Genomic DNA, 22352 nt, shown 5'->3' with positions numbered 1-22352 from the left:
CAGTAGACCACAACTAGAAACACCCTCAAGTGTAAGAGTAATATACTGAGTGTAAACATATATAAAATCAAATATGAACTTAACGAGTGAGCTAAACCTAGGAAAACAAAATACTTAATAGATATTTAGAATACTGATTATCAGGTGTCTTCAAACAAGTTGAAGAATTTTCATCACTTCCTCGAGATTGTTAATGTTTTTCATGAGATTCCTGTTTTGATCCTTGCGCTCCATTGCGCATGCGTAGCTGCGGCCATTATTCACAATCGGCAAAGGCATTCCAGCCAATAGAGCTACGTGGAAACCATAGGATTTCGGCCATAAACCCTGCGCGACTTTGTATAAGAAAACGACGCTTTCGTTCTCTTTACCTTCGTTTTGCAACATACATGTCTAAACAACAAAAACGCAATTAAGTTTAATTGTTAAAGACATACACCGTGAATACTTACCATGTAACCCAGTTGGATATTCTTATCATGGTCGAATTTCTGCACCAATGTATGATAGTGTGTCGCAAAAATACCTCTGCATTTAATAGCAGCCAATTCACGTAGATAACCTCTTGCAATGGCGTTGCCGTCGTGTGTAGAAGTTCCCCGGCCCAATTCATCCAGCAAAACAAACGAATTGCGATTCGCGTGACGCAAAATGGCGGACGCCTCCATTAACTCGACGAGGAAAGTAGAACGTCCACGCATGATATCGTCGTGACCGCCCATACGCGAAAAGATGCGATCGACCAAAGATATCTCACAACTAGCGGCTGGTACGTACCCACCCATCTGCGCCATGATGGCAAGCAGCACCGTCTGGCGCATGAAAGTCGACTTACCACCCATATTTGGACCCGTGAGAATCATCAATGGTTGTTTACCATTCTGCACTCCTCCGAGATGAATATCATTCGAGACAAGTTGTACTTTGTCAGTATCGATACACGGATGACGAGCATTTTCCATTCGACAAATTGGCTACAAAGCGCATGTGTGAGAAGATGGCGTAGGAATTTCAAAATAGTTCTCACCTGATCCCCGAATGGCAGCACAGTAGGCATACAGATGTCATCATTCTGTAACCGGGCGTATTCAGCCAGTGAGCATAAGCAATCCAAGATGGTGGCACAAAAAATAGCTTTCTCCCAGGTTGCATACCTCTGGCCAAACTTTTCAAAAATCCTCCGGTTTAAATCCACAACAATCTTCGCCCGTTCGCCTTCGGCTTTAATCATGGCCGCCAATAATTCTCGACTCCTCGATGTTGAATATCTCTTACAAGGCTTCGAACCTTTTTTGCTTCCTTCCAGTTGATACTCGGACGTTGCTCGACCGCAATTCTTTTCCGGAACCTCAATCTGGAAGCGTTTCTTATCGGTGCCGAAATATTTCACGTCGCATCTGAAAAACTTGCGCTGTTCTTCCAAATATTCATCCAGTTCATACTGCACGCGTTTGATGTTCTCCTGTGAGGCATCATATTCGGCATCAACTCCCCTTTCCGGAATAATGGTACCTTCTTCCTTGGCTTGACGATGATCAAACGCGCTTTCAAAGAAAGCCAAATGTTCTTGCAGATCCACAAACTCGCCCTCTGGCGGAAGACGTGTTATCTTGCGCAGTAGACGTGACTCGCAATCGGCGAAAAGTGCGGTGAGTTTTTGCAGTGTTGCGAATGCTTCTAAAGTGCTCATGAAATCAGCAATCTTGCGTTTACTGTAGGTTTTCGCTTCGTAAAGCACTGCCCGGGCGTCCGGATGGTTTTGAGAAACAAACGCATTTCCAAAGCGGTGAATTCTTAAGTAAAATAAAATATAATATAAAAAACTTGCTTATATTCATGTTTTGATTTGGTTTTACTTACTTTACAATTTGTCTTTCAATATCTGGCAGTTTCGCCATCATTTCCCTCGCCGATTTCAGCAATTGTTGATTATTGAAAAGTTCGCGAACGGCCATTTGTCGCTTGTTGATTCCGACGGTATCACACAGAGGGCGACATATCCACATTTGGAATAATCTTTTTCCAAACGCAGTACAGCAATAATCCAAAGTCTTCTGCAAGCTGTTATCGTTACCCAGTAATTTAAGATTCTCCAAAGTGACGCTGTCAATCACCATGTAATCGCCATGCGAGCGCTTGGATTGTAAATCAATCGGGACATAAATTTCGAACTGTTTCATTTGTAGAACGTGAATGTCAATCAGAGATTTCTTTAGATACCACACGCATGCGCCCAAGCTCTTGAGACAGTTGACATATTCCGGCTTCGGAAACGCTAAACATTAAAAAGAAAATAAAACTCATGCTAAATTACTGATATAAAACATACATTTATCTTCTAGTAGTTGATCAAACACCTCAGGCCATTGGTGATTACCCGCTTCATCTTTAAAATAACATTCACGTTTGAGCGTTTCTAAGATGGCGTCGGCTTCCGGAAACTGTTTGCCAGGCATAAGAATCTCCTTCTTTACATCTTTCAAATGCGTTGCGATGATGACCATCGTGTCGTTTGACATTCCCCCACGTTCAAGTAGAATCTACTCAAAAATATAACCTTAAAATATTAATAATAACAGATGGCAGTGATTGTAACATACCAATGCAGGATTATGTTGTGCAACAAGCGTCAGTAACCTTGAACAATGCTTGTCGTCATCGAACTCCGCCATGTTGAACTTTCCAATACTGATATCAATAAAACAAACGCCGAAATGTTTCCACAATGATTGTGTATCCTAAAGTTTTAATGTTATGTCACATCAGCTATGCATTTATTTAGTTGGGTTAAGTTGAGTTGCCTTACCCGCTCACAGATGGCGATCATATAACACCCTTGCGGTTGTTGCACAGCCAGTGTTTGTGCGCCATGCAAACACACGCCTTTTTCAGACACTTGACAAACCTCGCGTTTCACCACTTTGTCGAACTTGGTCGGACGACTCATGCTCTTACATCTCTCAGTCATCATATCGGGCGTTTCGGTTTGCTCCACACGTGCCACTTTAAATCCTTGCTCGACTAGCGAACTAGCCATGCGTCCATAACCAATCTCCGGGAAGCCAGAATGCGCAAACTCGCCCTGAAATATTACATAAATTATTAATAATATGATTCAATAATGAATCTATTAGTTCAGTTACTTTCATATAAGTGAATCCTAGACACTCGACCCCTACAGTCGCATCCATATGATACAACTCATAAAATTTTCCAACTTTGAAGAATAATACAGTATCAAAATGAGCGGATTTCAGCTCCCACCATTGGCGCATGCCCGGCGTTAGCGAATCGAGGTAATCACGTGGTACATACAATGTCCGCTTGTCATAATCTGGATGATCCGGCATGCGACGGTTTGCATCCATGATTTTATCTGGTTTCAAGAAAGGAATCTTCTCATGCAACCACTTTGCTTTCTCATTGTCTTCATCAGCATTTGCATCTTTGATGTTTTCATTTTTTATTGGTTTAGACTTAGATGCTGATGAATTTGAAGACTTTGAAGTATCAGAACCAAATGTGAATTCTTGCAGTTTTGATGTTTTTTGTAATGTAGATTTACTAGATGTATCAACTTTGGGTTTCTTTGGTGTTTGCTTGGGTGGGTCAATATTTTCAGAGTCAGAATCACTGTCCATGGCAAGAATCCTACCGCGCTTCTTCTTAATCGGTGCGATTTCTTCATCCGAATCATCTAAACATATCCATCATGCATTAGGTGTAATCATTTAAGTTATGCAATAATAGTATACCTTGTGTGTCTTCAACTTTCAACTTCTTTGGCTCATCTTTGATTTTCGCCTGGATTTGTTTCCCCTTGGGTGATTGAAAGTAATTTAGCAACGTGTTGCTCTGGGAAAGCCTCTTGGCCATTTTTACACTAGAATTTTACTTTATTCTTTCGTAAATAACGTGTTTTTTGTTTATTTAATGCACGTATAGCACGAACGTTGATGGTAACCTCAAAGCCTCAAGAAATACTTTTGAAGCGGGAAACCACTTTGAATATAAATACTGTAGTTTGGGTTGCCTAACACAAAACCTTAAAAACATATCGGTTATAATAAATCCATGAAACGGAATAATTTCACACAAAATAATAAAACTATTATTGTTAAACAGGAAGAAACAAAACGATTCATGTTGTTGCCGTTTAAACGTTGTTCTTCTTCGATAAACACTAACTGCCAACTTCCCATTATTAAATTAATAAAATGTATTCAAATTTGTTAATAATACATTGTTTTTTTGGTGGTAATGTGCTCACAATTATATTCTGTTAGGAACTTTTGTTAAAAAATATTACGTTGGTTTTGTTTCAAGATAAAAAATAAATATTTAAAGCAATCTTTGATTAAATTTAATTTTTTTGTTTTGATTGACAGTTTGATTGACAGTTTATCCAAATACACACACCTATAATTAATTATTTTTGATTGTTATCAACAATATGTGAAACAATAAAATACAAACACCTAAAATCCTTAATCTACATATTAATTAATTATCATAAAACTATAAATATTAAACGTTTTTTAAACATGTTTCTCTATAAATACTTCTTTTGTTAATCGGTAAATTTTTAATCCTCCCATTCCTCGCTCGAATCTAATGTATACTCATCATCCATCATGCAGTTACTGCAATCGCATTCACACTCACTTTGTGTACCAGACTCATCCGGCGAGAAATCAAAATCTCCGGCACAATTGCTGCACGTACAAGAGTCCGAAGATGAACTTGCTGAACTGCAGGTCTCGCTCCAGTCGCTCTCATCGCTGGATTCATTTATTTCCTGTATTTTTAAACAATATTAGTATGAAAAACATAGATATAAAGACATTAAATTACATTCATGATGTTTCTAGCGGCATCGTTGAGCATGCGTGCCATGCGCACCTTCTTCTTGTGACGACTACAATCGCCATGTTTTTCGGTCGCCTCTGCGACTTTATTGATCACCTCCTGTAATTGTCGATCCTCTACATCTCTTGCACGCTGCTGAGGCATTACTTGTGCATGGGGTGATTCAATCAGCAACGTAATATCATGATGGATACTGTTACTGATTGGCGTGCTTGCTTTGCTGGCGACGGTTGGGTTAGATTTTGGTGTTTTTGCTTGTTTAGACACTTTTTGCTTGCGGGCTACTCTAGGCATTTTAAAATCTTAACACTATTTACGCCGAGTTAAGTAAAATTATCAACTGGAAATTATTTGATGGCTTGTGCAAACGCTCACCACGTGCCTACTTAGACAATAAATGATGTTTAAAACAAAATGGTGACTGGTGCCCGGCGTGTTGTTGTAACAAATGAAATTGCAAGGCACTCTTGATACTTTCAGACCGCATGGGTACTTTTTGAGCGCGGTGTAGTGGGGAATATGCGATATCAGTTTCAATATCATCACAATGTCAATTTTTAGATGTATAAGTTTAAATCCAAATATTATTTGGATTCTTTGATGAAGAATGTCAAATGTGTGTAATAAATTGCCAATACAATAATATTGCTTCCCTTACAAGTACCTACATATATTATAATATATACTGGGTGTAATTATTTAAACTATTCGTATATATCCAGTCAATCGTACTGGGACCATCTGAAAAAAAAAACATCATAAAACATTCACTCAATAACATAATCAATTCATTACCCATTAGTGCCCATGGTTCTGCATCTGGATTCGCTTCACTTCTGGCACTCTGCAAAGCATGTCTAATTGCCAGCGGTACACCCACCGCCAGACAAATAGGCGGCTGTGACATTGTTTTATTTCGCAGAGTGTTTTTCTCATTGGGTACGTCCTCGGCAAGCCGCACGCGAAAATCAACAGGTATATCCTTCGCTGCAGGCACTTTGTACGTCCACGTGTCATTGGTGAGCAGAGCGCCATCTTCAGCATCAGTGATAATTTCTTCCATTGTCCAGTAGCCGATACCCATCACAAAAGCGCCCTCTATCTGTCCAACGTCGATAAGTGGGTTGAGACTGTCGCCACTGTCGGCTAAAATGTCAACGCGTTGCACAAGATGGCCGCCGGTAAGGAGATCCAATTCGACTTCACACACAGCCACCGCGTATATAAAATAATTTGCAGAATTGTCTGGATCCTCAGAAAAACTATATTTCAATAATAAAATATATTATGCTTAGTTTTTAATCACTTACATTGAGTTTTCGGTGAGGTTCACTCCTTTCTCCATTGCGTTTTGAACCTTTTGCAACCAGGTGGCGTTTGTAGGTAGAAACTCTTTAGCTACTGCTTCAATACGTGTTTTAAGGTTAATGCAAGCAGTGGTCAATGCCTTGCAAGCACTATCAGTGGTTATTGACCCGCCTGTAGTCATATTATTTGGTGTAATAAATGAATTGCCACACTTAACTCTGATTAACTCAATGTCAACACCAAGAAGATACGCAGTTGCTTGGGTAATCTAAAAAATCATTTGAGGTTGTCTTTCTGTCATGTTACTAACAAAAAAAACGTACTTTAGTGTTGATGCCCTGACCAAGTTCCATCCCGCCATGTACAACTTCAACAGCGCCATCTGCCTGATAAATAGTAACTTGTACATGCATCGGTTTCTCAAAATATAATCCGTACGTCAATGGCACTATAGAAATGCCACGTTTGCGCCATCTATTTAACTACAAGTGTAATATTTCTTTATAATTTTACTGATTATTGAAAAGATTTACTTTACCTTGTTAAAATCATCAATTTCCTTTCTTCTACTGCTATACTCTGACCATTCGACACATTCATCAATCAACTGCGAGAGTAATTTATGCTTTTCACTATTTAAGTTCGCTTTTTTAACCTCTAATGGATCTTTCCCTAGTTTGCAGGCTATCTGCTCCATTATACTCTCGATCATAGCGCCACCTGTGAGACTTCCTGGCGCTCGCATTGATATAGCAGCCGGATGATCAGTACGTACCCAATAAGTATCCGTTTGGAAAGCCGTGTTTACATACGAGTTTAAATATACATCCATCATGTAAGATGAATATAAAGCGTTGCCATACGCGCCCATATCGACATAACAACTGTTGTTGAGATACTTAATAACACCAGCGCCATCTACGCCTACTTCGTATTGACTCAAAGCAGCGCTGCGTTTACCCAAAATTTTCATCTGCGTCTGTAGTGGTATGAAAACTTTGACTGGTCTACGGAGTTTATGCGCGGCAAGCGCGCCGGCAACCGATGTCAATGCGCGTGTAATCTTACCACCAAAAGCGCCACCTATGCGGTGCTGTTTGACAGTGATTTGATTGGTTTTGATGTTGAGGCAGCGTGCGGTGGCTGCTTGAACTCCATCCGGCCATTGCGTTGATGGATGAATTATAAGACCGTCATCCTCAGTTGGGACAACGCTGGACACGGTTAATTCCATGAAGTGATGGTATTGCCATCCGAAAGTTTGCGTGGCTTTTATTACAACATCAGCATCAGGATCTAAATAAAAATATTTTTTTGTTATTGTTTTGTTGTTAGATTACCCACAATACAGAAATTTACCTTGTCGAAGCGCGACTACTTCCTGTTCATGATGTATCCTATCCGTTGCCTTGAGTTTTAAAACATCTGCGATATTCATCAAAGGTACACTTGTAGCGTCGTCATACGTAACCTCAACTAAATCACAAGCTGCCGCTGCTAGTTTTCTGCTTTTTGCTACAATTAATCCCAATGATTGAGAATGAAACATCACGGGTGAATTCAACGCAACGAAAACTTCTTCGTCTTGATTGAAAGCAACATTGTTAACAGGACCCATAAAAGAATTAACTCCCGCAATGTCTGAAGCCTGAAAAAATGCTACAACGCCATCTATCGCCTAAACATAATAAAATTTTAGGTTAAATTAAATTTATTAGTAGAAAACGTACCAAAGCTTTAGAAGCATCTATTTTTTTCAGTACAGAACCAGGTGCTGCGTCAGCCAACACGAAAGCAGCGTGAAGTTGCCCTGGGAGATCCGCCATGTCAGAAACGAACTTGACAGTCCCGGAAGCCAAGTCCGCAACGTCCATCTTGCCAAGCGGTTTGCCAATTGGTGGCATATCAGTGTTAACTTTAAATTTAGTGGTACCACTTGACAGAGGGCGTATTAATCTCTCCCCACCACTTTTATTAACTGCTTGCATAACGCCATCTGGTGCAATTGACAACACAAACTTATAAAACAATGAAATAGCTAACTGTTTTCGAAAATCCTCTCCAATTGGCGGTGTAACTTCTTCAGGTTGTAGCTCAGCTTCTAATATTTTATAAGCACGTTGTAGATTTGCGTTGTCAAAGAGGTTTTTACCTTGTAGAAATGATTCCAGTTTGGAGGCGTGCGTAAAGGCGGGGTTTATTCCACCGTAGAGCACTGTGGCGTTGTTCACTACGTTTTTATTGTTGAAGCCACACAGGAAAACAGCGTTTACTATTGCCACTGAAGTTTGTGTATGTTTGGATATTTTAAACGAGTCAAATTTTATCGATGATGGTAGTGGGGGTAATTCTATACGACGAATTAATTTCTGTTGCATGTTGTATGAGAGAAACTGCACGGGAGTGAATTTATTACTACGTAGACCATTATCTATATGATTCAGGAAGATAAAATAAGGTTTATCTTAAAAAACTCACAAAATAACTTACCTATTACAATGTGAGCTCCAATGGCTTCCAGGAGTAGGAAAATGTCCGATGGGAATTCGTTGTATGCGTGTTTCAGTGCCAAATTACCAGCGAGTGTTCCAATATTATTTATGGGTACACTGGCGACTTGTTTCAAGTGCTCCGCGCATTTCTTCAAGTGTTTGAAACCATCATCGCGTTCGGCCACTGAATAAAACGCTTCAATTGTTTCCGTGATTGTTGTATTCGCACCAATAACGAGTTTATTTGTATCCAATGTATAACCGTGTAAATCCGCCACTGAACTTATGTCAATACAGTAGTCCACGTTCATTATTTCTTCGTAAATTCCTTAAAAGTATATAAATATTATCAATTTTATTAATAATTAGTTTAAATATCATACCTTTGCCTGTATTTCCAGCAACGAAAGTATAACTCCTCCTCGTGTTACGATTTTGCCGGAAAACTCGAAAAACATCCGCGATTTTCGTGGCGCGGTACCATTTTTGTGTCCCCAGTGTTTGAAACACTTGAATTTCATCTTCAAACTTTACTTGTGGACAAATTGCTTGTCTATCACATTTATCTTTACATTTATTACCACATAATGACAAATCCTCAATGTCATCTTCATTTGCTAGGGTTTTGTAGGCGTCTAGTAATGATCGGTAACCGGTACACCGACAGATATTCCCGCCCATGGCGTGTTCCACGCCTTCGGGAGTCAGGCCTCCACCTTCCCGTAAGGCGTACATTGACATTACCATTCCAGGCGTGCAAAATCCACATTGCGACGCGTTAAAATCAACTATTTGTTGTTGGACTTCATGGAGGCCATCAACACGGTTGCCTATACCTTCAACGGTGGTGATTTCCCAGTTTTGACAGGATAATACATTTACAAGACACTAAAATGATTCAAAACATTATTTTATATAAAGTATTCATTAGGTAGTAATTTATAATTACTGAGTTAACAGCGTAGGTTTGTTTAACACTTGTTGCTGGATTTCTAATGTTGACACTCACGACGCATGCGCCACAACCACCAATGCGACACATGTATTTCGTACCGGTTAAATTCAGATGTTCTCTTAAATACTCGTTGAGGGTTGTATCTGATGAAATATTTGTTGTTGAAACTAAAATCCAGATTATTTACTTACATTACTTTGTTTACAAGTTTGTTTATTTATTATTACCATTGTGTTGGCGTCCATTAAGGGTAAACGACACGTTGTCAACTCTAAAAATTATCCTGCTTTAATACTCTTATTAATTATAATTATTAAGATGTCTTACACTTTAATATCCATCAAGTTGCAGTTTTCTACTTGATCGACCAGTGCAGTTTTGCCGACCGACATTTTCTATACCTGCGGTAAATTTATTTATCACCAGCTTGCGATAAGTATAATCGAAAGTCGTCGAAAAAGTAATGAAAAGTTTTGGTTGGCAAGGACGAGCGGCGGTGCAACGCATGACTGTTTTATACCGACTGGCGGTGGTGTAAAAAGAATGACATGTATGTGAAAATTGCGATCGTGTGTCTTGTTTTGGAAATTATTTATTTATTTCAGCGTTTCGTAATTGATCGCCGGAGGACGCAAAATGCATGTTTATTAGTGACATAAGTGACATGCAAACCTCTGCTGGGAATTATTTACACTGCTAAACAATTTTAATATTTTTTTTCTTCATTTTCCTGTTGATTATATTAGTTAATAATAAGTAGTTTTTATTTTATTAATTTTAATTGCGTGTTAATGTGTTAAATCGATATTAGTAGTTTAATTTAAAGGTAATGATTGTAATAAGGTTTTTTGTTGTGTTTGTTAATGTTTACCAGTGTTATCAGCTAAATTTTTAATGATTTCATTTGTTGTGACACACAATAATAACTTTAAATAGTGTCATTGTTCAAAATTTAGTTTACAGTACGTTGAACTTCAATTTTGCTCAATTTGTTTAAAATTAAACTTTTAAAGACATGTTTACGTAATATATGCAATCAATTACGAGGACGAAATTACGCAGACGCACGATATGCAGTATTACTTTTGTATTTTGTTTTTAATTTAGATAAATATTTGATTATTAAGCATAATTTTGTGATAATATATAAAAAAAGTATAGCTGCTTATTATGGTTGCTAAGTAGTCTTAAATATGTCTTTACTTAATTCCATTTTTTGATTTGTTTCATTGATTGATATTTATTAAGTTAAAATAATAAAATAAATTAAATATTGTGATTGATGTATAAATCAACTTTTGTTAAAAACATAAAAAAATATTTTATGTTATCAATATGATAAAAAAACAATTTAAAAAGTATTTGCATAAATGTTTCAACGATTGCGAAATACCAGTTATTTCAATTTACAAAATGTCGGAAAAAAATTCCGGCATAATTTCATTCAATCACGCATTTTGTATCATAAATAGTCATTACTCACGTCAATAACTACATTGTTAACCTTTTCAACGTTTTGAAAAGTATAATCAGCAGTAAGTAAATAACAATCCACATGTTTCCATTATTTTTTAAAAGAATTTTAGTCTATATTCGGCTAGTGAAATGTGTCTAGGGACAAAAAATAAATTAATTAAGACGGATACTTTTAAAACGCATTGTTTTTTGTTATTTTGTTTGTGTGGATTCTTTCAACTTGAAAAATATCGGATAATTGCCAATTATAACTGATATTTTAGGTATTTCGTTCATTTTAGTTAACAAACACCTCATAAATGAGTAGAAAAACCTGAATATTGAATATTCCGGAGCCCAACTATTCTCGTACCGGCGTTTGTCGATAAATATAAAAATAAGCCGTATAACTCGATTTTATGATTTTTAGTGTATCCTAGTGCCATCTATGAATGCGACAGATACAAGTTTCCCAATTTAAACTATTATAATCAATAATTAATGTTTCCACGTGTTTCCACTTGTGTAAGTGGAGTTACAGGGGGAGCAGTCGCAGTTTTCACCACCTATAAGTACATGCCCTAAAGATAAAGGCATCCCGAGCTCTCTATTTGTGTGCAAACCAGATAAGACAAAAGTTATTTAAACATAAAATAGTTAACAAGTTAAAAGTTAAAAAGTTAATTTTAACTTAGTTTTAATAAGAAATACGAGTATACAAACCTCTAACATGTAATTACCTTTAATAACATTTAGACTGTAAACGGTTAATGTTATCAAAACAAGTCACCAAAATAATCGATGTAGAATTAAATTATTTAAATTATTAAAATTTAATCGAAATTAATAGTTTCAGCATAGTACAAGTACAAGTGTTTACAAACAAACATGTTTTCTTATCTCGTGCAATTTTTGTGCAATCGCTACGCGGTTGGCTTGTGTACCACGTTAGTCTCATTTTTGTCGTCAGGTGATCTACTCGCACAGTTTCTTCATTATTCTTGAGTTGCTAAATGCTTCTTCGATTGTACGCGATTGAAGTGCCGAGATCGTACCACGCGGATTGTAGGTACATACTCAAAGGTAAAGCGTGAGTGATGTTCCGTCGGCCGTCGTATTCTTTTTGTATTATACGCGTATTTCATCGGCTCTACAAAAATTTATTTTGCATTAAGGAATGTTCTCGCATTTCTTTAGCTCGTTGAAAATCAAATCCATTATTGACTTTACATGTTTGCGCTTTTCCAATTGTTTTACATGATTCAAAATAAAATTCAGATTTGTGCTTTAATTATTAAATTATGTTTTTTAATTCCGAAAGTAAATTAAATTCTGAATGCAGTAACACAATTATAGAATAAAGCACTATTGACATGTAAAACCCAATTTTTATATTAAATATGCATATTGTATCAAAATAATTGACATTGATAAAGAGTTACCAATACGTAAATAATAAAAGTATACAATACTACAATTATCTTCCTGGGGTCTCCAACTAGATGTTTACGTCGGCTGACAATTCTCTTTCCTGCTTAGTGGGTCGTGCGCGGTGGTGTCGTGAGCACGTGTTTTGTTCGTGAGTCTACCTGCATAGTTCTTAATCGCGATTCTTGAAATGTTAATGCGATAGTGACATGGACGACAATGAATTTCATCCAGTGTGCCTTACAGTTATTGAATTGTCGCTCATGGAATCGGATATTGTGTTACTTTGCTAACCTTCGTGGCTGCTGTCGGATACCGTCCGCTTGCTACTATGTCGAATTGGTATTACAGTGGAATTCCGGTAATCCGATAAACACTTTGCAGGGCATTGTCGAATTAGCGAATTTGTCGGATTATACTTTTTACAAAATAGTACCTTGTAATCCGACAATTTACAAATTCAATGATAAGATTTATTCAATTAAAATTCAGTGAATTAAACAACCAAATAAAAAAATTACGTTTTACATATTATAAAATTTACATATTATACGTTTTACAATATGTATCTTGATCGAAGCTACATTTATTTAAAACTATACCCTATGCCTCGAGCACAATTATTATAGTGGTACGAACAAATTATAACTGGATCATTCTTGCATTTGCGACCCTTGTTGTCGGATTACAAGAGATGCCGAATTAACCTGGATTACCGGGATTGTACTGTATTATTTATTTATTCAACGGTTAATTTATTAGAATAAGTATTAATTCTTACTAATCTGAAATGTCTGTTGCCAACAGAAGAACAGTTAAGTGAGTGACGTCAATGAAAATTGAAACAAACGTATTCATTAATTTGATTATGTATTTGCAGCTATAGAAAATAGTTTCACCACACGTTAAAGAAACACAAGTACTTCCTTGATTGTATGACCCCAATAAAAGTAATTTCATTAATATACTTAAAAAGTGGGCAAACGGGGGTGCTTGATAATTTATTTCTTCGATTTTCGACAGTGAATGTCTCCTAAACTAAAAGAGATAGCAACTAGAAAATTATATATTACATATTATATAATAGAGCCTTCTTGGCATCTAAAAACTAATTTTCCTTTAAATTGCTAACATTAGATTTAAGCCCTATTGGCAATTTTACTAAAAAATGTATTTGCACCGAAACGAATTGAAATATAACTTGTGATTTTTTTTAAGGTATACGCCGTACCTTGGAGTCTGATGAGTTCTGCATTAACATTAACTTAAACGTTAACGCAACTCTCTACGGTGCCCTGAATGGAAGTCACTTTTACCGCTACCCTCATACGGTGCCCCAAATGGGAATCACTTCTACCGCTACTAATTTTTGCTTCTTTTAGAAAGTCGGACATCGTAGAAGGACCATTCTAGCATCAGATTGTAAGTAATTAATTTCTTTATCATTTTCCTAAATAACTTTTGTGATTATTTCACAAATTAACCACCAAAATTGCATTTTTCTGTTCGAAGCACTTATTTTTGCTGGTTTTAGGGCTTTTGAACCTGAGTCTGACATCGTAAAAGGACCATTCTAGCATCAGATTGTAAGTAATTAATTTCTTTATCATTTTCCTAAATAACTTTAGTGATTATCTCACAAATTAACCACCAAAATTGCATTTTTCTGTTCGAAGGACTAATTTTTATTATTTTCTAATTTTTGCTTGTTTTAGGAATTTTGCACCTGAGTCTGACATCGTAGAACGACCATTCTGGTATCAAATTGAAAGTAATTAATTCCTTTATCATTTTCCTAAATAACTTTTGTGATTATCGTACAAATTGACCCCCAAAATTGCTATTTTCTGTTCGAAGGACTAATTTTTGCTTGTTTTAGGGATTTTGCACCTGTGTCTAACATCGTAGAAGGACCATTCTGGCATCAGATGGTAAGTAATTAATTTCTTTATCATTTTCCTGAATAACTTTTGTGATTATCTCACAAATTGACCCCCAAAATTGCATTTTTCTGTTCGAAGGACTAATTTTTGCTTGTTTTAGGGATTTTGCACCTGAGTCTGACATCGTAGAAGGACCATTCTTGCATCAGATTGTAAGAATTAATTTCTTTATCATTTTCCTAAATAACTTTTGTGATTATCTCACAAATTGACCCCCCAAAATTGCATTTTTCTGTTCGAAGGACTAATTTTTGCTAGTTTAAGGGATTTTGCACCTGAGTCTGACATCGTAGAAGGACCATTCTTGCATCAGATGGTAAGTAATTAATTTCTTTATCATTTTCCTGAATAACTTTTGTGATTATCTCACAAATTGACCCCCAAAATTGCATTTTTATGTTTGAAGGACTAATTTTTGCTTGTTTTAGGGATTTTGCACCTGAGTCTGACATCGTAGAAGGACCATTCTTGCATCAGATGGTAAGTAATTAATTTCTTTATCATTTTCCTGAATAACTTTTGTGATTATCTCACAAATTGACCCCCAAAATTGCATATTTCTGTTCGAAGGACTAATTTTTGCTTGTTTTAGGGATTTTGCACCTGAGTCTGACATCGTAGAAGGACCATTCTTGCATCAGATTGTAAGTAATTAATTTCTTTATCATTTTCCTGAATAACTTTTGTGATTATCTCACAAATTGACCCCAAAATTGCATTTTTATGTTTGAAGGACTAATTTTTGCTTGTTTTAGGGATTTTGCACCTGAGTCTGACATCGTAGAAGGACCATTCTTGCATCAGATTGTAAGTAATTAATTTCTTTATCATTTTCCAGAATAACTTTTGTGATTATCTCACAAATTGACCCCCAAAATTGCATTTTTATGTTTGAAGGACTAATTTTTGCTTGTTTTAGGGATTTTGCAGCTGAGTCTAACATCGTAGAAGGACCATTCTTGCATCAGATTGTAAGTAATTAATTTCTTTATCATTTTCCTGTATAACTTTTGTGATTATCTGACAAATTGACCCCCAAAATTGCATTTTTCTGTTCGAAGGACTAATTTTTGCTTGTTTTAGGGATTTTGCACCTGAGTCTGACATCGTAGAAGGACCATTCTTGCATCAGATTGTAAGTAATTAATTTCTTTATCATTTTCCAGAATAACTTTTGTGATTATCTCACAAATTGACCCCCAAAATTGCATTTTTATGTTCGAAGGACTAATTTTTGCTTGTTTTAGGGATTTTGCACCTGAGTCTGACATCGTAGAAGGACCATTCTTGCATCAGATTGTAAGTAATTAATTTCTTTATCATTTTCCTAAATAACTTTTGTGATTATTTCACAAATTAACCACCAAAATTGCATTTTTCTGTTCGAAGGACTAATTTTTGCATGTTTTAGGGATTTTGCACCTGAGTCTGACATCGTAGAAGGACCATTCTTGCATCAGATTGTAAGTAATTAATTTCTTTATCATTTTCCTAAATAACTTTTGTGATTATCTCACAAATTGACCCCAAAATTGCATATTTCTGTTCGAAGGACTAATTTTTGCTTGTTTTAGGGATTTTGCACCTGAGTCTGACATCGTAGAAGGACCATTCTTGCATCAGATTGTAAGTAATTAATTTCTTTATCATTTTCCAGAATAACTTTTGTGATTATCTCACAAATTGACCCCCAAAATTGCATTTTTATGTTTGAAGGACTAATTTTTGCTTGTTTTAGGGATTTTGCACCTGAGTCTGACATCGTAGAAGGACCATTCTTGCATCAGATTGTAAGTAATTAATTTCTTTATCATTTTCCAGAATAACTTTTGTGATTATCTCACAAATTGACCCCCAAAATTGCATTTTTATGTTCGAAGGACTAATTTTTGCTTGTTTTAGGGATTTTGCACCTGAGTCTGACATCGTAGAAGGACCATTCTTGCATCAGATTGTAAGTAATTAATTTCTTTATCATTTTCCTATATAACTTTTGTGATTATCTCACAAATTGACCTCCAAAATTGCATTTTTATGTTCGAAGGACTAATTTTTGCTTGTTTTAGGGATTTTGCACCTGAGTCTAACATCGTAGAAGGACCATTCTAGCATCAGATTGTAAGTAATTAATTTCTTTATCATTTTCCTAAATAACTTTTGTGATTATTTCACAAATTAACCACCAAAATTGCATTTTTCTGTTCGAAGGACTAATTTTTGCATGTTTTAGGGATTTTGCACCTGACTCTGACATCGTAGAAGGACCATTCTGGTATCAGATTGTAAGTAATTAATTCCTTTATCATTTTCCTAAATAACTTTTGTGATTATCGCACAAATTTATCTCCAAAATTGCATTTTTATGTTCGAAGGACTAATTTTTGCTTGTTTTAGGGATTTTGCACCTGAGTCTGACATCGTAGAAGGACCATTCTTACATCAAATTGTAAGTAATTAATTTCTTTATCATTTTCCAGAATAACTTTTGTGATTATCTCACAAATTGACCCCCAAAATTGCATTTTTATGTTCGAAGGACTAATTTTTGCTTGTTTTAGGGATTTTGCACCTGAGTCTGACATCGTAGAAGGACCATTCTTGCATCAGATTGTAAGTAATTAATTTCTTTATCATTTTCCAAATAACTTTTGTGATTATCTCACAAATTGACCCCAAAATTGCATTTTTATGTTCGAAGGACTAATTTTTGCTTGTTTTAGGGATTTTGCACCTGAATCTGACATCGTAGAAGGACCATTCTTGCATCAGATTGTAAGTAATTAATTTCTTTATCATTTTCCTGAATAACTTTTGTGATTATCTCACAAATTGACCCCCAAAATTGCATTTTTATGTTTGAAGGACTAATTTTTGCTTGTTTTAGGGATTTTGCACCTGAGTCTGACATCGTAGAAGGACCATTCTTGCATCAGATTGTAAGTAATTAATTTCTTTATCATTTTCCTAAATAACTTTTGTGATTATCTCACAAATTGACCCCCAAAATTGCATTTTTCTGTTCGAAGGACTAATTTTTGCTTGTTTTAGGGATTTTGCACCTGAGTCTGACATCGTAGAAGGACCATTCTTGCATCAGATTGTAAGTAATTAATTTCTTTATCATTTTCCTAAATAACTTTTGTGATTATCGCACAAATTTATCCCCAAAATTGCATTTTTATGTTCGAAGGACTAATTTTTGCTTGTTTTAGGGATTTTGCACCTGAGTCTGACATCGTAGAAGGACCATTCTTACATCAAATTGTAAGTAATTAATTTCTTTATCATTTTCCAGAATAACTTTTGTGATTATCTCACAAATTGACCCCCAAAATTGCATTTTTATGTTTGAAGGACTAATTTTTGCTTGTTTTAGGGATTTTGCACCTGAATCTGACATCGTAGAAGGACCATTCTTGCATCAGATTGTAAGTAATTAATTTCTTTATCATTTTCCTGAATAACTTTTGTGATTATCTCACAAATTGACCCCCAAAATTGCATTTTTATGTTTGAAGGACTAATTTTTGCTTGTTTTAGGGATTTTGCACCTGAGTCTGACATCGTAGAAGGACCATTCTTGCATCAGATTGTTAGTATTAAATTATCTTAAATAACTTTTGTGATTATTATACAAATTGACTCCCAAAATTAATGCTTGTGTGTTTTCTTTAATAAAGAATATTTTTAAGTTTTTCTAATCAAAATTATTTCTGTTATTTCTACCTGATCACATATTTAACGATTCCTTAAACCATATATTTCGAAAAGTGCATGCTAGTGCCATCTATCAATTAGAAACTACAACTTCCGAAAGTTTTGAGCTTCGGTCCGTCGCCACCAGAGGCAGCACATTACTAGTTACCCCCCAAAACTTTATCAGCCTTCTCAACTTTCTGCGATCCTAATATTCCATGTTTATTTTGTCGACTTTGGAAGGCAAAATGACACAAAATTTGGACTCGAAACAGTCGAAACTCAGGTTTTGGTATTCGGATCGCAGAAAGGGTGAGGAGGTAAGTAAATAAAAGAGGCGGTAAATAGTAATGGCGGGTAAAATGAATGTTTAAAAATCTTTATTCAGTAAATTCGGTTTTCAAATTCTGAAGGATCTCGACAACTATGAGGGCTAGAAAATTAAGAACTACATACATACAATATATAACTACTACCAGGTGGCATCATTATTGAAAAATCATTAAAATAGCACAAAAAATTTTTAAAGAAAAGATTTTATTAAAAAAATGGCAAAAGATTTCTCTTTTTTATGGTCGACATTAAAAGTTGTAGTAAATTTTTAAATTCTGTTTTCGAAATTTTGTCGAGAAATCCATTGAAATTGGTCACAAAATTCTTTTGAATATTAGGATCGCAGAAAGTGCAGTAGGCTAAATCTCTTGAATAGCGACGTAGTTTAGTTACTCGTGGATAGGTGACACTACTGATACCGTTTTTAAATTAATATTGATACAATATAAAATTAATTTTGAACTATTTCTCATATCTGGCAGTGGCATTTCCATTCATGTTTAAAGGATTTATGGATTAATTAAAGGAGTAACGATGTTGTAAGCTATGTTCTACGTTGGGGACAAATAACACAATAAAAATTTATAGTTAAAAATATAAAACAACAATTTTATTCAAACATGTAGAATCACAAACTCAATTTCTTAATTTATACAACATTTTTAACAATACAAGCATGAAAACAGGATAATAATATGTAATTAGATAATGCTCTTTTCATACCTTTTAACAAAATACATAAAAATGATATCAATATCAGCTTCAAAATGTTGTAAATTCATTCAATCGTATTTGGAATCATCATCAACACCGGCAATCCAATCTTCAATTTCTTGGACTCTATAAATCAGAATGAATAACAGAATAGTAAAATATAAAATATTATAAATTGTAAAAATATAACATACGTTCTGGGTATTTTGGTCTAGTTGACACTCTTCTAGTTGACCATCTTCAGTAATCAAAACTTCATTCTCAAGACACACTCTACAAGTACCACGGAACCTCTCCAGTTGGTCCTTATTGATAAACTTGGCCATCTCAGAATTTGCCAATGCTTTATTCAACAACTGGAAAATATTTATGTAAGTGAAATATACAGATACATAAATTAAATTAATTATTCTTACAGGGTCCATGAAGACTCCCATATAGGGCAACGTACGAAGATAGCGGTAGAAGTGACTCCCATTCAAGGCACCGTAGAAGGGTAACGTTAACGTTTATGTAAATGTTAATGCAGAACTCATCGCACTCCATGATACAGCGAATACTGTAAAAAACATAAGTTAAAACAGCTTGCACAACTATGTATAAAAATAATATATAAGTATTAGTATATAATATTATAAGTATTAGTATATAAATCTCGCAATAAATTTTAATACAGGGAGATACAAAATTAAATTCCGCATCTGGGAAAATAATTCCAAACTTATTGTGACACCGCAATCGCAAGATATATCAGTAAAACTACAATTCCAAGCACAACGCGTACCAGTGCGTATTCACACAACTTTCAATATAAATCGCAATACGGAATTTTCACGCTATAAATTTCAATACAGTGCGATTCAGAATTAAATTCCGCATCTGGGAAAATTATTCCAAACTTATTCCAGCACCGCGTTCCCATGTTAGAAAAAGTGCTAAAAGTGACATTTTGCAATTTTTGCCCATTTTATTCAATCGCGAATATCTCGTAAACTAAAAGAGATAAATAAGATCTGATCGCAGCGTCTTAATCTACGGACCAATCTCTATCAGATGAGATAGTTAAAAGGGAAATTTGAAAAAAGAAATTTTAAATCTTAAGAAAAAAATCGCCAAGGGGGGGTGCTTGATACTTTTTTTCGACGATTTTGAAAAATTACTATCTCTTAAACTAAAAGAGATAGCTACCAGCGAATTGTTGATTATGAAAGATTGGAAAATTGTCTATCAGATAAAAATATAAAATAATTATATTTCCTACAGTACAAGGTCGAAAAACGCGATTAAAAGTGCTAAAAAGTGACATTTTGCAATTTTTGCCCATTTTATTCAATCGCGAATATCTCGTAAACTAAAAGAGATAAATAAGATCTGATCGCAGCGTCTTAATCTACGGACCAATCTCTATCAGATGAGATAGTTAAAAGGGAAATTTGAAAAAAGAAATTTTAAATCTTAAGAAAAAAATCGCCAAGGGGGGGTGCTTGATACTTTTTTTCGACGATTTTCAAAAATTAATATCTCTTAAACTAAAAGAGATAGCTACCAACGAATTGTTGATTATGAAAGATTGGAAAATTGTCTATCAGATAAAAATATAAAATAATTATATTTCCTACAGTAAAAAGTCGAAAAACGCGACTAAAAGTGCTAAAAATGGACATTTATCAATTTTTGCTCATTTTAATCAATCGCGAATATCTCGTAAACTAAAAGAGATAATTAAGCTCCGATCGCAGCGTCTTAATCTACGGACTATTCTCTATCAGATAGGATAGTTAAAAGGGAAATCTGAGAGATGAAATTTTAATTCTTAAGAAAAAAATCTCTTAAACTCAAAGCCATAGCAACCAATGAATTGCGGATTATGAAAGATTGAAAAATTCTCTAAATAAAACGAAATATATAATTGAATTATAAACTTACTAAGGCAGAACTCATCAAACTCCAAAGCACGGCAAATACTGTTAATATAAAAAAAGAAAATATAAGTAATATTGTATGCACACATCGGAGAAAAACAAACAATCTGTGCTGTTTAGTTACAAAAGAAAAACACTAAGAACAGCACGATGGGTCATCTAAATGATGAATAAATCAACATGGCCGCGATACACTTACGCGCAAATAATAAATAACTGTACTAAAGTTACTAAAGTCAAGTTAAAATTAAATTGTCGATTGATGATCGATTGTAATACGAATTGAAAAGTAGAAGTCCGGATAAACGATACGAGTCGCACAAAATACGTCTGAATCAACCAGAGACCGGCACGAAACTGGGCGCAAACTGCATAAGCCACGACGAGGCAGTTTATGATAAGAAAGCGAGAGGTGCGCAAGGCCGGCGCGTCGATGGCACGCAACCATGTGCGCGAATTGCATTTGGCACTTTACCTGGGATCAAAACAAAACTAAGCTGCAGCAACATGCGGCATAGGGTGCTAGCAACGACGACACATGGCAATGCGATAAGAAAGTGTATATTGTGTTCACACAAACACAATTCTTGTGTCGAAGGTTCACGCTTGCTGATACATATAGAAATAAACAATACAAGTTTATTTTACAATGTTTAGTCCATGCTATTGCCATCTATAAATGATACAGTAGTTTCAATTAGCAAAGGTAATAAAAAATTAAAATTTGATTTGCGTAATTCTGATTTCTTATGCTAAGAGATTGCCAGATTTTAAATCAAATAAGTGATTTTTAATTTGAACATGCATCGTTTCTCGTTTAGCAGGTAACACATTAGTCCGAAATCACCTGCTGATAATAAAAATGTTTTAGGATTAATATAAAATTGTTAGTTATATTCATGAAAGAATTGAATAATATTTGCTTAAATTTACGATGCTAATATAATAAACAGCAACGGTGTGTTTTGATTCCACGAAATAAAGATTCGATACCTGCAGGTAAACAAACTTATCTCTTGCGCGAAATCGCGTGATCCACACGAACACGGTGTGCACTCACTACTACCAACAAGCAATATTTAATGCAAAACCGTACATCGTAGCGACATCTAACATTTGAAAATATTTATCAACTTCAAAACACATTTATCAAATATGCAACAAGGTTGATATTGCAATGAAATCGAAATCAACGAAAGTCATATACGAAACAAACCAGTATTTAATAAATGATTCA

General features: G+C 35.1%; 2 protein-coding genes and 4 long non-coding RNA genes across 10 annotated transcripts in view; 2 read left to right on the top strand and 4 right to left on the bottom strand.

The window, feature by feature from the left end:
• Positions 1-27: 27 nt before the first annotated feature.
• On the bottom strand, positions 28-4186 carry Msh6 (DNA mismatch repair protein Msh6). Its single transcript, XM_065310367.1, has 9 exons — positions 3756-4186; positions 3144-3697; positions 2807-3082; positions 2601-2738; positions 2330-2540; positions 1861-2275; positions 1028-1793; positions 453-974; positions 28-393 (listed from the first exon to the last, which is right to left on the bottom strand). Exons 1-9 carry the CDS (start codon positions 3874-3876, stop codon positions 151-153), a joined length of 3246 nt encoding a protein of 1081 aa, XP_065166439.1. The 5' UTR covers positions 3877-4186; the 3' UTR covers positions 28-150.
• Positions 4187-4340: 154 nt separating this feature from the next.
• On the bottom strand, positions 4341-10137 carry LOC135797825 (uncharacterized). The gene is made up of 13 exons (XM_065310366.1): positions 9952-10137; positions 9852-9895; positions 9619-9791; positions 9053-9557; positions 8668-8997; positions 7908-8608; positions 7537-7855; positions 6716-7473; positions 6501-6659; positions 6180-6445; positions 5665-6131; positions 4855-5610; positions 4341-4798 (listed from the first exon to the last, which is right to left on the bottom strand). The coding sequence occupies exons 1-12, from the start codon at positions 10014-10016 to the stop codon at positions 5543-5545; spliced, it is 3855 nt and encodes a 1284-aa protein (XP_065166438.1). The 5' UTR covers positions 10017-10137; the 3' UTR covers positions 4341-4798; positions 4855-5542.
• Positions 10138-11137: 1000 nt separating this feature from the next.
• Positions 11138-11784, top strand: LOC135797021 (uncharacterized). The gene is made up of 3 exons (XR_010549435.1): positions 11138-11159; positions 11364-11448; positions 11510-11784. It is a non-coding gene; the product is annotated as an uncharacterized lncRNA (long non-coding RNA).
• Positions 11785-11888: 104 nt separating this feature from the next.
• Positions 11889-12611, bottom strand: LOC135797022 (uncharacterized). The gene is made up of 2 exons (XR_010549436.1): positions 12522-12611; positions 11889-12229 (listed from the first exon to the last, which is right to left on the bottom strand). It is a non-coding gene; the product is annotated as an uncharacterized lncRNA (long non-coding RNA).
• Positions 12611-18157, top strand: LOC135797017 (uncharacterized). Of its 5 annotated transcripts, XR_010549428.1 has the most exons (12): positions 12611-13326; positions 13388-13457; positions 13726-13929; positions 14042-14093; positions 14223-14278; positions 14387-14438; positions 16517-16568; positions 16681-16732; positions 16845-16896; positions 17663-17714; positions 17827-17878; positions 17991-18157. It is a non-coding gene; the product is annotated as an uncharacterized lncRNA (long non-coding RNA). The 5 variants fall into 5 exon arrangements; XR_010549431.1 differs by lacking the exon at positions 13388-13457 and having other exon boundaries at positions 12612-12849; XR_010549430.1 differs by lacking the exon at positions 13388-13457 and having other exon boundaries at positions 12612-12868.
• Positions 18158-19060: 903 nt separating this feature from the next.
• The window catches only part of LOC135797016 (uncharacterized), a 78361-nt gene continuing 75069 nt past the window's right edge, over positions 19061-22352 (bottom strand). Inside the window, exon 6 of the long non-coding RNA XR_010549426.1 lies at positions 19061-19319. This is a non-coding gene — a long non-coding RNA (uncharacterized lncRNA). The remainder of the gene's footprint in view (positions 19320-22352) is intronic.

This window comes from Atheta coriaria, unplaced genomic scaffold (assembly GCF_025399875.1).
Source record: "Atheta coriaria isolate IRGN ID8LTWV9N9 unplaced genomic scaffold, Caltech_Dcor_3.1 hic_scaffold_8_pilon, whole genome shotgun sequence".
In the NCBI taxonomy this organism is placed as follows: domain Eukaryota; kingdom Metazoa; phylum Arthropoda; class Insecta; order Coleoptera; family Staphylinidae; genus Dalotia; species Dalotia coriaria.
The sequence above is the reverse complement of the archived record's forward strand: the minus strand, read 5'-3'. Positions and strand labels throughout refer to the sequence as shown.